Source organism: Anolis sagrei, chromosome 6 (assembly GCF_037176765.1).
Source record: "Anolis sagrei isolate rAnoSag1 chromosome 6, rAnoSag1.mat, whole genome shotgun sequence".
NCBI lineage: Eukaryota > Metazoa > Chordata > Lepidosauria > Squamata > Dactyloidae > Anolis > Anolis sagrei.
This window is the reverse complement of record NC_090026.1, coordinates 104,819,365-104,835,708: the sequence shown is the minus strand read 5'-3', so window position 1 is coordinate 104,835,708 and position 16,344 is coordinate 104,819,365. Positions and strand designations below refer to the sequence as shown.

The 16,344-nt window shown below is 40.8% G+C and overlaps 2 protein-coding genes across 2 annotated transcripts; one reads left to right on the top strand and one right to left on the bottom strand.

Annotated features, from left to right (window-relative positions):
* Positions 1-1,001: 1,001 nt before the first annotated feature.
* RPP38 (ribonuclease P/MRP subunit p38) lies at positions 1,002-4,628 on the bottom strand. Its single transcript, XM_060782326.2, has 2 exons — positions 4,576-4,628; positions 1,002-2,055 (listed from the first exon to the last, which is right to left on the bottom strand). The coding sequence occupies exon 2, from the start codon at positions 2,019-2,021 to the stop codon at positions 1,179-1,181; it is 843 nt and encodes a 280-aa protein (XP_060638309.2). The 5' UTR covers positions 2,022-2,055; positions 4,576-4,628; the 3' UTR covers positions 1,002-1,178.
* A 1,930-nt stretch (positions 4,629-6,558) lies between these two features.
* ACBD7 (acyl-CoA binding domain containing 7) lies at positions 6,559-15,519 on the top strand. The gene is made up of 4 exons (XM_060782325.2): positions 6,559-6,665; positions 14,930-15,047; positions 15,144-15,206; positions 15,291-15,519. The coding sequence occupies exons 1-4, from the start codon at positions 6,654-6,656 to the stop codon at positions 15,362-15,364; spliced, it is 267 nt and encodes an 88-aa protein (XP_060638308.2). The 5' UTR covers positions 6,559-6,653; the 3' UTR covers positions 15,365-15,519.
* The last annotated feature ends 825 nt before the right edge of the window (positions 15,520-16,344 follow it).

The following is a 16,344-nucleotide window of genomic DNA, read 5'->3' as shown; positions in this document are numbered from 1 at the left end:
GCTACGTCCCCGAGCACCACCACCCCAGAGTCAGACACAACTAGACGTAATGTCAGGGGAAACCTTTACTTTTTAAAACATTATTTTTAATGGCCAAATAAATGAGCCTAATCAATATTTAATATTAGGTTGGCTTTTTTGGGCTACAAGTCTACTAATGGAAACATCTGTTGTTACAATAGAGTCTCGCTTATCTGACCTTCGCTTATCTGACATTCCGTCTTATCCGATGCTTCCCTTTTCCTCCAGCATTTCCCCTTCAATTAGAGGAGCGCTCCCCAACTCTCTCTCCCGGCATTCCCAATAAGTGAAAAAGGCAATACAAGGAGGAGGCGGGAGGAAAGGTAGAAAAGAGGCAGGACCAGAAGCAGAAGCGTCCTCCCTCCTTCCCTCTGTGATTTCCATGCTCCGGCCACTTCCTGCTGGACCTCTCTAGCCCCAAGGCATTGCCTTGCCTTAACCCTTTAAGTCCTTGTTGTTCGTATTCTAGGTGTCTAACGCCGCATCGGACAGTAACAGTTATCCGACATTTTCGTTTATCCGACGTTCTGCCAGCTTGTTTATGTCGGATAAGTGAGACTCTATTGTATTAGACACAGCAAATAATTAAAGCAGGTGGGAGAAAGGGTAAAAGGTCTGGTAATAATTCAACTGAATTCAATACTAAAAAGACCCACTAAAGAGCTTTGGGGTGGAGAAAGACCTCACTTTGCCTAATGATGGGGCCAACTGAGTGAAAAGCCTAATTTCAACGTCCCACTGCAGTTTCTCAAGTCGCTCCTGACATGAAAAAAATCCCATTCATTTTTATTTTTTCGCTACTGAAGAAAATGTAAGGCAGTAAGAGAACAGCTGTTGGTTTACCTTTCGTCCTTGCTTTGGAATGCAGTGTATGCTGTTGCCTTGGGGGGAAAACTAGACAGATTTCATTAATTATGCTGATTTAAAGACTATTTTCAAAGTTGGCCAGTCAAACAACAAAATGACCTATGAAATACATGTTATAGGTAGATATTTAATATAAAAGAACTGATCTCAAGACCTTTTAAATTAAGGAGTAGGAAACTTTACATTGTGTTGTCGAAAGCTTTACCATTTTTGACAAAAAGTATTATATAGTTTATGTAAACACACAGTAAAACATACAGAAAATGGAGGAACCAAACAGAAACAATCCGTTACTTTGAAATCCGTTTTTTAGTTTTGGGGAGCTTCCTTCTCCTGTTTGGATTGGGAACTATTTTTTTAACCTTGAGCTCTTGCAGAACTACCTTAGGAGGGACAAGCTTGCTGTTATCCGATCTCTTCCGTTTCTGTTTGGGAGAAGAGCAGTTTTCTTGCTCCATGGGCTCAACTGCTGGCGAGTCCATTAGAACAATACTTTCTTCACTCCCTGTGGCTTGTTCTGTCCCATGGTGAATCCACGGCACCTCCAGACTGGATATTCGTGGAATTATCTTTTCAACCACCTCTGTGAAGGCATCAGTGTTCCTTTTAAATCCAAGTGCCAGGACAGATGTTAGGCCAAGAACCGGTGCTAGTCTTTCACTAAAACGTGGGACTTGTCCAGCGGGAACAGCTCGGCTCACACTCAGCGGAATCAAGTGAGATGTGAGTAGCGTAGGCGAGGCAGATTTACACACCAGTACAAGACGTAGCTCATTTTTTTCTAAGGCTCGTGTGACTTCATTAATCCCAATGGCAAGCTGATTTCTGATCTCCACGTTGGTCCAGCCATGTAGTTGAACCTCTTTGTTTTCATTCTCGTCTTGAAGCTCACCTATATCGGCACAGCGTTGTTCCTTCTTTTGTTTTTGCCCATGGAAGGGTTTCTTCCGCCTCCGAAGCTCGACCTTTTTGAAAGCAAGACGCTTCAGAATATCTTCCAAAGCCTCCAATATGAAGTGCATATTTCCTCCTTCCATAGAGCGCCACTTGAGGGCAAAGGGATTGTTCAAAGATGTCTTTACAGTTATGTGTTTTGACTTGCGGAGGGTCCCCTTCCCTTCCTGAGCAGACATCCTGATGCTCTCGTGATTCCTCCACACTTGAGTTCTAGATTAAAAACAGCAAGAAGTATTGAGAACAACACCAAACAACTACAATGTCTGAACATGGTAGACCTCACAACCTCTGAGGATGCTTGCCATAGATGCAGGTGAAACGTCAGGAGAGAATGCTTCTAGAATATGGCCATACAGCCCGAAAAAACCTACAACAACCCATGGTAGAATTTATTCCTCGCAGCACCATTATAGCATATTATTGTGTGCTGATACCTTGCAGCACTTGGAAAGGTATATTTTAGGATTACAAGTCCTAGAATCCCCAAGCCAATGTGGTTGAGACTTTCTACTAAAAAGGTACTTTTCCAAACTCTGATGTTAGGATGAAAAGCAGAGAGAAGGATAAATAAAGCAGACAGAGCCTGCCACAGAAAATAACCCCATCATATTAAAAAGAGCATATATTGTTTTGGGAATGGAAATCATAGAGTTGGAAGAGACCTTGTGGGCCATCTAGTCCAACCTCCTGCCAAGAAGTAGGGAAACTGCATTCAAAACACCCCTGACAGATGGCCATCCAGCCTCTGTTTAAAAGCCTCCAAAGAAGGAGCCTCCACCATACTCAGAGGCAGAGAGTTCCACTGCTGAACAGCTCTCGCTGTTAGGAAATTCTTCCTCATGTTCAGGTGGAATCTGAACATGGAAGAGCCTAGTGAAAGAAAATATTATGTATATACTCAAGTATAAGCCTAGATTTTCAGCTTTTTTAGGGCTGAAAAAGCCTCCCTTGGCTTATACTCGAGTGAGGGTCCTGGCAGGAAGGTGTGGGGCTGAAAGAAGCCCTTCTCACAAGCTCTGAGGATGTTTGCCATAGATGCAGGCTAAACGTCAGGAGAGAATGTCTCTAGAACCATATAGCCCGGAAAAAACCTACAACAGTCCAGAAGCCCTTCTTTCAGCCCCTTCTCGCCAGGATCCTCACGTCTGCACAGCAACCCAACTCTCCTCTCTTGCACGCTTGTCTTCCTTCTCCCCCTCTCTTGCGCGCCTTCCTTCCTCTCCTCTTTCTCGGTGACCCTGGCCCCAGAAGTCAGAGAGAAAAGGGCACATCGCTGCCATTCTTTGCAAAGGCAGCGGCTCCTCAGAAGTGGCATCTTCCCTATTGATTCCAGAGCATGATGTATGGAATGTTGGTAGTAAAAGGGGAGAAAGAAGGAAGTAATGAGAGAAGGAAGAAAGGAACAGAGGGGGAGGGAAAGAGCGAGAAGGGGGAGGAAAGGAGATGGGAGGGAAGTTAGGAGAAAAGGAAAGATGGGAAAGAAGGAATGGATGTTTTGCCCACATCTATGGCAAGCATCCTCAGAAGTTGTGAAGTCTGTTGGAAACTAGGCAAGTGGGGTTTATATATCTGTGGAATGTCCAGGGTGGGAGAAAGGACTCTTGTCTGTTTGAGGCAAGCGTGAATGTTGCAAATGATCACCTTGATTAGCATTGAATGGCCTTGCAGCTTCAAAGCCTGGTCGCTTCCTGAATGTAAAAATAATACTGAAAATCTTGGGAATATTTGGGGTTAGGTAAAGGTAAAGGTTTCCTGACATTAAGTCTAGCCGAGTGCAACTCTGGGGTGTGGCGTTGTCCGTAGACACCTAGGTCATGTGGCCGACATGACTGCATGGAGCGCCGTTACCTTCCCGCAGAAGCGGTAACTATTGATCTACTCACAATTGCATGTTTTCAATTTGTTCGGTTGGCAGAAGCTGGGCCTAATAGAAGGAACTCACCCTGCTCCTCAAATTGAAACCGCCAACCTTTTGAGGGTAGGGGAGTACCAAACATAACGCACAAATGTTCATGTTTGAGAAACAGCGAGAAACTTCAGGCTTAGTGGGGTTTTCGACCTTGCTCGCCTTTCTTCTAACCTGAAATTCTTATTATTCATTGTCCCAAATCGAATAAGCAGGTCATGAAAAGCACCAATTACTGCCTGAAATTAGAAGCTAAGCAGGGTCAGCCATGGTTAGTCCTTGGATGGGAGGCTGCCAAGGAATACCAAGCTTTAGGATGCATTTTCAGAAGAACTGGCAAAAACACTAATAATAATAACAATAATAATACAAACTCGGGTCTAGACTCAGGACTATTCTGAGTATTCCTTGCCTAAGAAAACCCTCTCAAATTCATGGAGTGGTAATAGGGTGCATCTACACTGTTGAGTTAACGCAGTTTGATACCACTTTTCAACTCCCAGGGCTCAACACTATGAAATCCTGGGAGTTGTAGCTTGGTGAGGAACCAGCCCTGAAGATCGTGTACAGCTACAAACCCAAGATCCCATTGCATGGCACATTAAGTGGTGTCGAACTGCGCCAATTCTGCAGTGTGGATGCACCCCAGAGCACACGTGGCTGCCATGGCTGCTTTAAAAACATGCCCAGGGATCACCAGCAGACTCTCGCCCTGCTAAACAGCACCTAACCTGGTTTCCCCCCTCTTCCCACAAATGCTACTCCGATTCTCAGTTTCTAAAACCCTCTAAAAACACGCAAAAAGGCAAAGTGATTGTACTCACACGGTTGTGCTGGAAGGGAAGCGGAAGAGGCTGGCTCTCCGGCTCAATTTTAGGCGGAGTCTACAAAGCAGAAGTGAGTCAGTGGCTGTTCTCCCTCCACTGGCCTCTAGAGGGCGCTGTGGGGCCATGTTTTCACCGCATGCCTTTGTTTACTACTCCCACTGTGCTGAACTGGGCTTCCTTCTGGGAGCATCTACACTGCAGCATTAATGCAGTTTGGTTCCGCTTTGATTGCCGTGGCTCAATGCTCTGTAATCCTGGAAGTTGTAGTTTTATAAGGTCTCTCGCCTTCTCTGCCAAATAATGTAGATATCTAACTAAATTACAACTCCCACTAGTCTATAGCATTGAGCCATGTCAGATAAAGTGGTGTCAAACTGCATTCATTCTAGAGTTTAGGTCAGGTATGGGCAAACTCAAGTCCCTCCAGATGTTTAGCCTCTGGGTTGCTGAGTTTTCCGAGTTGTTTGACCATGCTCCAGAAGCATTCTCTCCTGACGTTTCGCCTGCATCTATTTATTTATTTATTTATTTACGACATTTATATGCCGCCCTTCTCACCCCAAAGGGGACTCAGAGCAGCTTACAAGTTATATGTAAATACAATATATTATATTATTAGCATAGCACAATATTAGTAACATACATTCCCATATAGTACTCTACTAGTATATTGTAATATTATTAGTAATATTACATGTAATATGGAATATATAATTATTATATTGTATTACATTATAATATTATCAATATTATATTGTATACAATATATTATATTATTAGCACAGCAGAATATTAGCATTATGTATTACTATATTGTACTATACCACTATGCTGTAATAGTATTAGTAATATTGCATGTAATATGAAATATATTATTAGTAGACTGTATTATTATTATATTGCAGTACATAACAACATTATCAATATTATATGTGTATACAATATATTATTACCACAGTACAATATTAGTATTATGTATTAGTATTATGTTGTGCTAATATATTGTATTATTAGCATGTTGTATTACATAATAATATAATCAATATTATATGTGTATACAATATATTATTATCACAGCACAATATTAGTATTGTGTGTTACTACATTGTACCGTACCACTATACTGCAATATTATTAGTAATATTACATGTAATATAAAAATATAATTTTATATTGTATTATTATTAGTATTATGTTGTATTACATTATAATATTATTATCAATATTATATGTGTATACAATATATTATATTATTAGCACAGCACAATATTAGTATTACGTATTACTATATTGTGCTATACCATTAGACTGCAATATTATTAGTAATATTACATGTAATATGAATTATATAATTATTATATTGTATTACATTATATTATCAATATTATATGTGTATACAATATATTATATTATTAGCACAGCACAATATTAGTATTATATATTATTATATTGTGCTATACCACTATACTGTAATATTATTAGTAGTATTATATTGTATTACATTATAATATTATTATCAATATTATATGTATATACAGTATAATAAATATATTATCTTTGGCAGGCATCCTCAGAGGTTGTGACTAAATCCTCCCTAGACCTCTCCAAACTACAAATCCCAGGGTCCCATAGCTTCCAGCCATGACAATTAAAGTGAGCTCACACTGAATTGATTCCTTATCCCTAGGAAAACTACATCTCCCATGTCACTTAAAGTGCTGTCAAACTACTTCGATTCTGCAGTGTAGAAAATCCCATTGAAACAGGATATGGTTGCCCTGTTTAGTGGAACCCTCACTCGTTGGTAACTCGTTACTCTGCAGCCAGTAACGCGTTACATTAGATCAGTTACTGCCTTCCTCTCCTCCAAGGCAGCAGACGCCTCCTCGCTGGTGCTTTGTTTTGGAAGACTGCGTGAGTGACGTCACAATGGCCCTGGACCAATGAGGGGCGAGAACGGTCTGAAGCCGGGGATATAAAAGGGGCTGCTGCAAAAGCAGTCAGAATTGGAGAGCAGAGGCACTTTTGGTAGGAGAGTGAGTGAGGTGGTGCCTTTCATTCAGGAATTTAGCAGCATGCCTCTCCAGGTAAGAAAATAAAGGAGCTTATTTTTTGGGGGGTGATTCATCTGCACTGCAGAATTGAATGCTGTTTGACACCACTTGGCTCAATGCTGTGGAGTCCTGGGAGTTGTAGTTTTCTGTGTCATTCCTATTTGAATGCTGAAAACCTTGTCAAACTTCAACTCCCGATATTCTCTAGTATAAACTCAGGGCATGCAGAGGGTTGGTTGTTAAACTTCATTACTTCCCCAGTATAGAATAATTCTGAATTTTAAAAGTTTTGTTCCCATATAAGACTATAATGCTTTATTACCTGAGCTAAGTCCCAGGACTGGCTCTAATTTGACAGGTTAACAGTGATATGGGATACACTCTTCACATGCCTGAATACCCTAAATGCGCCAGATACTGTGTGAGCTAAGGAGGGCCAGCCTTGGTTAGTGCTTGGATGGGAGACCACCATATAACAGATGCTGTAGGCTATGTTTCAGTGGCAGGAATTAGCAAAACCACCTTACCTAATTAAACACTATGAAATTTGTAGGATGGCCTTGGAGGCACATATTGATGATGAGCAAATGGGTTTGGCTATTATGGCTTTGCATTCTCTTACGCCCAGGCTTGTAGACACAGGAGTCACATACCAGTGCTATTCCTGTGGTGCTGAACTACAACTCGCATCAGCAGTTGTCACTAAGATCATTAGGAGCTGGGGGGGGGGTGCAATGGGTTCAACCCTTGTGCCGGCTGAACTGCTGGCCTGAAGATCAGCAGTTTGAATCCATGAGATGGGGTGAGCTCCTGTCTGTTAGCTCCACCTTGCCATGCAGGGACATGAGAGAAGCCTCCCACAGGATGGTAACACATCCAGGGCGTCGCCTTTGGCAATGTCCCCGTAGACGGCCAATTCTCTCACACCAGAAGCGACTTGCAGTTTCTCAAGTCGCTTCTGACATGATTAAAAAAAAACATTTGAAAGAGCCGATCCACTTTAACGCACTCCACTATGGACTGCCTTTGAATATGTTTTGTATGTAGTAGAGGGTAAATTTTACATTGTACTGTTTCGTGAGCTACTTTGATCCTCTTTTAAGAGAGGAAAGAGGAAATAAATAAATATTTTTATAATAATACATTTAGATGGGGAAGGAGAAGAGTGTCCTCCAAATTTTGTTGGACTGCAACTCCCATCATCTCTGGCTTGCACAGCCACTGGTGAGGAATGATGGGAAATGCAGTCAGTACCGTCTTTTATTTATTTATTTACTTCATTTGTATACCGCTTTTCTCAGCCCTTAGGTGACTCAAAGCGGTTAACAACAGCAACAGCAAAAATTCAATGCTAACATCATACAAGCCATTTAAAAACAATTAACACAATAACACACTAAGCAATTAAACATCAATAAACATCTCATTAGCATCTCATAATAGAATCATGATCCAAACTCATCATCCGTTGTTCCGTTTTCCTTTATTCATATCTTCATTGCACTGCCTATCCAAACGCCTGTTCAAATAACCAGGTCTTCACTTTTCTCGGAAATGCCATTAGGGAGGGAGCCGATCTAATGTCCGTGGGAAGGGCGTTCCACAGCCGAGGAGCCACCACTGAGAAGGCCCTGTCCCTCATCCCCGCCAAACGTGCCTGTGTTGCAGGCGGGATCAAGCAGGGCCTCCCCACAGGATCTTGAAGTCCTAGTGGGTTTATAGGCGGAGATGTGTTCGGATAGGTAACTTGGCCCAGAACCGTTTAGGGCTTTATAGGCCAATGCCAGCACTTTGAATTGTGCTCGGTAGCAAACTGGTAGCCAGTGGAGCTGGCGCAACAGAGTAGTTGTGTGCTCCCTGAGTGCCGCTCCTGTTAGTATCCTGGCTGCCGAACGTTGAACCATTTGAAGCTTCCGAGCAGTCTTCAAAGGCAACCCCACGTAGAGAGGAGCTTAAGCGGCTGAGGGGGAAAAGGAAAGGGCCTGAGGCTGTTAGGAATGGTGGGAATTGACGTCCAAAAGCTCTGGAAGGTCCAAATTTGCCCTAGCCTGATCTAGAGTGTTGCATGTTTCATGCCTCGGTTTAAAATGGTAACCAGGGCTGAATGCATAAGCTATATATAACCTCATCTTACTCTTCCCACACAATTAATTATGCAAAGGAAATTAATTAGTGATGGTTACAGGATGAAAAAAGGTTGTGAAATTGCTTGGGGCACCCAGAACTTGCCTTGTCCCATGGATTTTGGGATTTCAATTTTGAGCAATACTAAGCCATGGCTTTCAGGGATTTATTTGGAGAGTGCATTTGGCTGCCCTCCTTTCATGCTTTCCCATGCTCTGCTGTTTGCATCAAACGTGATCTTATTCCGGGCACAGTATTTTAAAAGCAGGGAAGCTTTTGTCTACCTGCTGAAAAAGGGAAATGTGTAAGCCTTGTGTTTCTCAGCATTAGGTCTCCTCACACAGGTTGCTAAATGTGTGGAAGTAACTGATTTGCAAAGCCCGGATCTCTGCCATTTATTCTGCTATCCTGGCAACATCGGCATCCTGCAGAGGCAGTGAGGGTCTGTTATAATCCCTCCCCCCAGAAGCAATCAAAATATAGATGGAAACTGGGCCGCTTGACTTAAACTGCCAGGACTGTGGCTGAATCCCCCAAAGGAGCTTTGAGAGCTCAGTATGATTGTTGTATAACCTGCACAGACTTTGCAGCAATTCGCCCAGAAAGCAAGGAACAGAAGATGGCCAAATTCAGGCCATGACTGCATCTTGCAGATTAAAAATCAATATTTGGGACATCGTTCTTAAAATGTCTTCCAGATATAAAATGTGCCTCAAATGAATACAGTGACATTTAATGTGATTTGGTTTTGAAATCATTTATGTTTTGAGTTCTTGAACTGGAATCTATGAGTTCCTAGTCGGACAATGGATGAGCATCAGATGCCTTTGAACTGGGTGCAATTTTTTTCCGTTCCCTTCTTTCCTTCTCTTTAATTTTTTGTTTGCTTTCTGGTCTTTTCATGGGGGATGAGGCAGACTTTAGGAAACCAATTGTTAGGTGTGATGCTTTCATTCCAGCCCATATATTCTCAATGCAATAAAATGCATTTTAGTAAAGGTAAAGGCTTCCCCTTAACATTAAATCTAGTTCTGTCCGACTCTGGGGTTGGTACTCATCTCCATTCTTAAGCTGAAGAGCCGGGATTGTCCGTAGAGGTCTCCATGGTCATGTGGCCAGCATGACTACATGGAGCACCGTTGCCTTCCCGCCAAAGCAGTACCTATTGATCTACTCACATTTGCATGTTTTTGAACTGCAAGGTTGGCAGAAGCTGGGGCTAACAGAGGAAGCTCATCCCGCTCCCCAGATTTGAACTGCCAACTTTTTGGTCAGCAAGTTCAGCAGCACAGCAGTTTCACCCGCTGCACCACCGGAGGCTCCTTTTTTGTGTGTATAGATAAAGACATTGCTATATAAATATAGTGTGTTTTCTGGAATGGGAACAGTGGCTTTGATCAGATTCTCCATGACCCTATAAAAAAGTTAAGGATGGCTGGTTTTAAGAAGGAATTCACAGCATTCAAATATAAACCGATTTTAGGTTTGTGTCTTTAAAACTTCAAAGCAGCTACCTAAGATGCTGAAAGTCTTTTGAGTTAAGGTTCAGCATCTTGGTCCACTCCTTTAAAATTTGGAATGAAACTCAATGTCAATTCCCTGAATCACAGATGTGCAACTGGCTACACCTCGGTTTCCATTTTGGGCTTGGCATTCTATAGAGTACAATTTAATACACATGCCATGGTCTATTTAATAGTAGCATGTTGTTTACATTAGTGATGTGGTTCTCAAACTGTGGGTCCCCAGGTGTTTTGGCCTACAACTCCCAGAAATCCCAGCCAATTTACCAGCTGTTACAAAGAGGATTTCCAAGGACAGCCTCCTATGTTTAGTGTAACTTAATCTCATGTTAACTGCTTAGAATTGCAACAAAATGAAATTTAAATAAAACAGTTAAAGTAGTTTTTGATAATAGCATAGCACTTATGTGCTTGCTTTCTTAAAGTTAAAAAAAATCCCCAAGAGACAGTTTAGCATCTTAATGCCATAAGATGCATTCTGGTAGTTATGCAGAACTTGCTACTGCTTGAAAACTAAGCAGATACCAACCTTAATAAAATCACTTCATGTTTGCATGCATGCAGGATTGATTCCTTCACCAAGAAAAAGCATTCTGTTATTGTATGGTAGGACCTAAGTTGAGTCCATACTTACAGACTCATTAGTAGTGTAGACCAGTTTTTCTCAAATTCCAGTCTTCTGGGTATTTTAGGCTTCAGCTTTCAGAATCCCTTTGCATTGACCAAAGTACCTGCTGCTTCTAGGAGCTGAAAGTTTTAGAGTCACTGGTACAGATCCATTAAAATTGTGAAAGATATATTTTCTTGTGAAACTGTTTTGTTAACTCAAGTGAAAATCAATAGTATTTAAGTTGGGGTCTATTGATTTTTCAATGAATTTGTTCTATGTCCAATATTATTCTAATGTCTGTTGTTGCTGATAACTCAGTAGAAGAAACAAGAACAGAATAGCATACTAGACATGAATGTGCTATGGCTTAGAATAGGGTGGCATAAATGGAATACGGTGTCATGGCCATGACACTGGAAAAAGAGAAGAATGGGCCCGATATTTTGTAACATCACTGTATCTCATAATAGAGTACAGTGGCCCATTGTTTCATATCAATGATGTATTATACTTGTTTCTTCTACTGAGTGTCGTCTTTGTGGGATAATTTGTGGAAGTAATTTTTTTACGTGGGAGAGGATGTGGATTTTGATTGGTAATTTGGACGAGTGTATCTTTGACACCCGAGAATCTGATGGGCCTTTTCAGAAAAATACATGTAAACCTATATACAACACAGTTATGCATATAATTAATATTGCATTGGAAGTTTATATCGTTTGCATAGACAAGTCTGCAGTGCAATTTTTTTTTGCAATTAACAATTTAAAAAACTGAAATTTGACTTTCAAATTGACTGGAATGAAATTAAGGGAATGGGAGAATCATTGTGCCCAGATTATATAATGGAATTGAGATTATTTTCATTGGGTTTACTTGGAAGGAACTCCTGCTGGGCTAACTCCCAGATAACTTGGTTTAAGTTTGCATCCTAAGGAGATTTTTTTTTAAAAAAGCACACTGTGATAACACCATTGTATGTCTATGCTTGCTACTCAATAATGTTAAAAGATACTCAAGTCCTTTGGTGCAGAAGCCAGTAGTTACAATAGTTATCTGTAACTATTGTAGTTATATTTATATTTTTAATGTACCAAGCATGCCAGGTTTGTCTGGAAATGTGACACTATTTCCTGTGCTGGTCAATGACCGAAATAAATATTTTGATTTGATTTGATTTGATAGTTATCTGAAATCATGCAATCACTTGAAAAACACGTTGATATTGGTTTTTAATATAGTGACTTCACATTTTAATGCTGACAGCATAGTGTATTGGTTTGGGTGTTGGACTAGACTTTAGTGACCAGGATTCAGATCTCCTCTCAGCCATGAAAACTCTCTGGATGATCTTGGCGGAGTGTCACATTCTCACCCCCAGAAACCCTTGAAACTTCCTAAGAAAAAAACATTGTGTTCTTTAGAGGATAAACCTTATAAAACCAGTGGAATTCAGATTCAGAACCCTCTGTTTATAAGGAGAATTAAGACTTGTAGCAGAGGAAAAAATATCTGTACACACTAATTACTTCAGCAGGATATGATCTTCCAACACACCTGAGGACATCAGGCTCGTTGGAAGGCTCAAGTGGAATGGCTGGGAGGCTGCCACTACTGCTTTCCAGCATCCGGTGGCTGTTGCTTTTTGTGTAAAAGTAGGTTTGGTCTAGCTGATAGGTTGTTAGGAAGACAGCATCCACAAAGCTCACGAGGGTCCCCTTTGGTTGAGCTCATCTTGCAAGATTACCAAGGTAAAATAACAGAATCTGGTCTCTGGGAGGAAAACTGGGATACGAAAGTGGGAATAAATTATGTTTTTATTCAGTAACACTCCACATAATTAGGTGTATGTCCAAATTGGGACTGCCTTGTTTTTGCTGTGTGTTTTCAAGACATTTCAAAATTATAGGAACCCTATCATGGGCTTTTCTGGAGCTTGGTGACTAGTTCAAGGTCACCCAGTAGATATCAAAGGTTAAGTGGGGAATCAAACCCTGGTCTCTTGAATCTCAAACCACTACACCGTTCTAGTTCCAGAATTGCCTTTCTATCTATAAATGTCACTTAAAATCATGACAGTCTTTCATTTTTTTTAAAAAAAAATCTGTTTAACATGCTGCAGAGAAACTAAGCCTTACAACAGGACTGAAATAATTTGTCCCTTTTAGTTAGTAATACTAAAATTGTGCCAAAAGTTATCTGTCTCGAAGGGCTTATTATGTTCCAAAAAGAATAACATTTTGCAGGTCTGCTGATATGCCTTTCTTGCATTATGAGGCTGAGAATAACCTTTACCCATGAAGGTTATAAATTGGTTAGCTTGCCAACAAACATGGACACAAAACTGCAACCTACTGAGAAAGCAGATACTGAATAGAAATGGAAGGATGCCAGGCGCCTTCCATAGCTGCACTGCAGCTTTTCCACACACTATTCTCCTCAATCTATGAGATACAAGAGTTTCACTGCATAGACCAGCTGGTGCATAGAAAGTGGCTGAACACTCGGTTCTCTTGTTCTGACAAGGAGGGACAGGACCCCACACCGCCACTCCCTGGTTGGAAGGGCTCAATGAATTATATTCAAGTGCCTCATTTGCCAGCACCACAGAATATTGTCCTTTAATGCAGCTGCCTGGATAATATAATAATTTTATTTTTGTATCCCGCTACCATCTCAGGGTTGCTTACATGGGAACTAGTCCAGTCAAGCAAATTTTAAAACATAAAAACATAGCACAATAAAGTTTATAAAAGCAACATCATAAATAACATAAAATAACATCAACAACAGCTGATAGCCTGATGAAGTAATCAAATGCTAAACTCGGGAGAAAGGGGCCTCTGCAATAAAGTTGTAAGGATTGGGGCAGTTCGAAAAAGTGCAGGAGCCAGATGATAAATTGGGTCTAGAAGGGTAATATCAGTTAGAACACTATATATAGGGAACAGTAGTAAAGTGCAGGAGCAAAAATTGAGTTGTGGTTGAGGGGGCAGAATTATTTAATGAACTGTTTAGTCAAATGCACAGTGGAACATCCATGTTTTTGGGCCTTTGTGAAAAGTGGATAGGGTGGGCGCCAGTCTAATCTCCCTGGGGAAAGAGGTCCAGAGCTGGAGGGCCACTACCGAGAAGGCCCTCTCCTTTGTCCCCACCAACCAAGCTTGTGATGGAGGTGAAAGCGAGAGAAGGGTTTCCCCAGAAGATCTTTGAGCTCGCACAGGTTTGTAGAGGAAGATGTGAACGCGAAGATAGGCAAGTCCCAAACCATTTAGGGCTTTGTAGGTGATAACCTGCACCTTGAATTGAGACCGGAAACTTATTGGCACCCAATGGAGCTGTTTAAATAGGGAGGGTTGACCGCTCCCTGTAATTTGCTCCAGTTAATAAACTTTTGAGAAAAAATAGTGACTGCATTGGCTCAGCCTATTTATTTAAAAATAGGGTGCATGAGTGATGCCTTGCCTTAAAATATTATCCACAGTCTCTTGTAGCACCATTCAGAGCTTCACTTTCAGGTTTTGAACAGAGGTAATAGTAAAAGTTCTGCCAACTCACATACTGCAAATGTGAGTACATCAATAGATACAGCTCTGACGGGAAGGTAACGGCGTTCCATGCAATCATAAATGCCAGACGACCTTGGAGGTGTCTACAGACAATGCCGGCTCTTTGGCTTAGAAATGGAGAGGAGCACCACCCTGCAGAGTCAGACAGGACTAGACTTAATGCCAAAGGGAAACCTTTACCTTTGACAGTAAAAAGACGAATATTTTCCTGTAGATACAGATTAGACCAGACTAGATTCTTTCCTGTAGGCCTCATGTAGCCATCAAGCAAATTCTCTCATCCCTGGCCCATGCTTAAAATTGAATAATAATGGAAGGGGCAAGTGGAAGGAGGCTAGACGTGGATGTAAGTATTCAATAATGAAAATAGTGGCATTCAAGAAAACACCAAATATCAAACCATTCATGGCAATTTTAAATCAAAATGCTTCTCCTGTTTTGTTTTACTATATTATTTTTCTTTCTCATCAGGCTGACTTCGAGAGTATAGCGGAAAAAGTTAAAAAATTAAAGACCAAGCCCACTGATGATGAACTAAGAGAACTGTATGGACTCTATAAACAAGCCACTGTGGGAGACATTAACATTGGTAACTTTATACAAACCCCATATTATTGTTGAGACCTCATGTACACATTCACACGTGCTTATATTGAAATATGATTTGCATTGTGTCTTTTAACAGAGTCTCCTGGGATGCTAGACCTCAAAGGCAAAGCCAAATGGGATGCATGGAACCTTAAGAAAGGTTAAAATTAATGTAGATTTTGTTTAAATTAAAATCTTTTTGATAGTCAAAGACATGGTAATAACGGCTAGTTTTTCACTACAGGTACGTCCAAGGAAGATGCCATGAAAGCTTACATTTCCAAGGCAAACGGACTGATCGAGAAATATGGAGTGTAGAATTCACCAAGTACCTTCACTTTGATTAGCTCAAAGACCTTGAGCATTGCTAATGTCCAGTCGAACATTAAACTTTTATCATACCCAAGTTCTTTAAACTGACACTTTATGATTCTGGTTGTATTTGCTCACAATAAATTTTTATTGGACACCAAGTTAGTTTGTTTTTTCAAAACTGACTAATAATGTTCATGGTTCAGATAACCCAAACTTTCCTGCCATTCTCTTCATTACTATACTTTTGTGAGTATTATACAAAGACTAATTGGCATAGTTCTCTAATGTAATTTTATTATCTTTGGCTACAATAGCCTGTGTTTGTTAAGATGAGAATTAAATTTAGTATTAAGTGGCAATAGGAGTTGGAAATGTAAAAACATGTATTTTAAGATTGTTAGCCAGACAAAGTAACAGACTTAATTGCAGGAAGCATCATGGAAAATTTTCAAAACTTTTAGCCCTAAGTCTTATTCATAGGGTAACTGTAAGTTGAAATTTACTTGACAGCAGTTAACAACGAATGGACAATCTATAGCACCACATATTGGGGTGTCAGTAAATGGTTTATTTTGCTCCAAATGTGACCAGTAAGCCTCATCCTGAGCAGATCCTGAGCAGATTCCTAGATTTCCATATCATTCTAGTGATGAACCCAAGATGCATATGAAGCCAAGGTCAGATAGTAGCAAGTTTACATGAGAACTGATGCAGAACTGGGAAATTATCATACTTTGTGAGCAGACTTTCCATGTTGTTCCTTAATACCCTGAAAGGACCAAATCTTGCCTCATATTGGTAGCTAAATTGGAATGGTCCTGGTTAGTACTTGAATAAGAGGACAGCCATTGAAATCAGGTGCCGTGGGCCGTATTTCAGAAGAAGGAACTAGGAGCCCCGGTGGCGTAATGGGTTAAACCCTTGTGCCAGCAGGACTGGTGACGGAAATGTTGGTGGTTTGAATCTAGGGAGGAGGTGAGTCT

What these genes read in the sequence shown, in the direction of transcription:
- ACBD7 (XM_060782325.2), top strand. An exon ending in TGTGGGAGACATTAACATTG is followed by an intron (nt 15,048 to 15,143) that starts GTAACTTTATAC and finishes GTCTTTTAACAG; the next exon opens with AGTCTCCTGGGATGCTAGAC. An exon ending in TGCATGGAACCTTAAGAAAG is followed by an intron (nt 15,207 to 15,290) that starts GTTAAAATTAAT and finishes TTTTCACTACAG; the next exon opens with GTACGTCCAAGGAAGATGCC.
- RPP38 (XM_060782326.2), bottom strand. Translation starts at nt 2,021, where the DNA reads ATGTCTGCTCAGGAAGGGAAGGGGACCCTCCGCAAGTCAAAACACATA.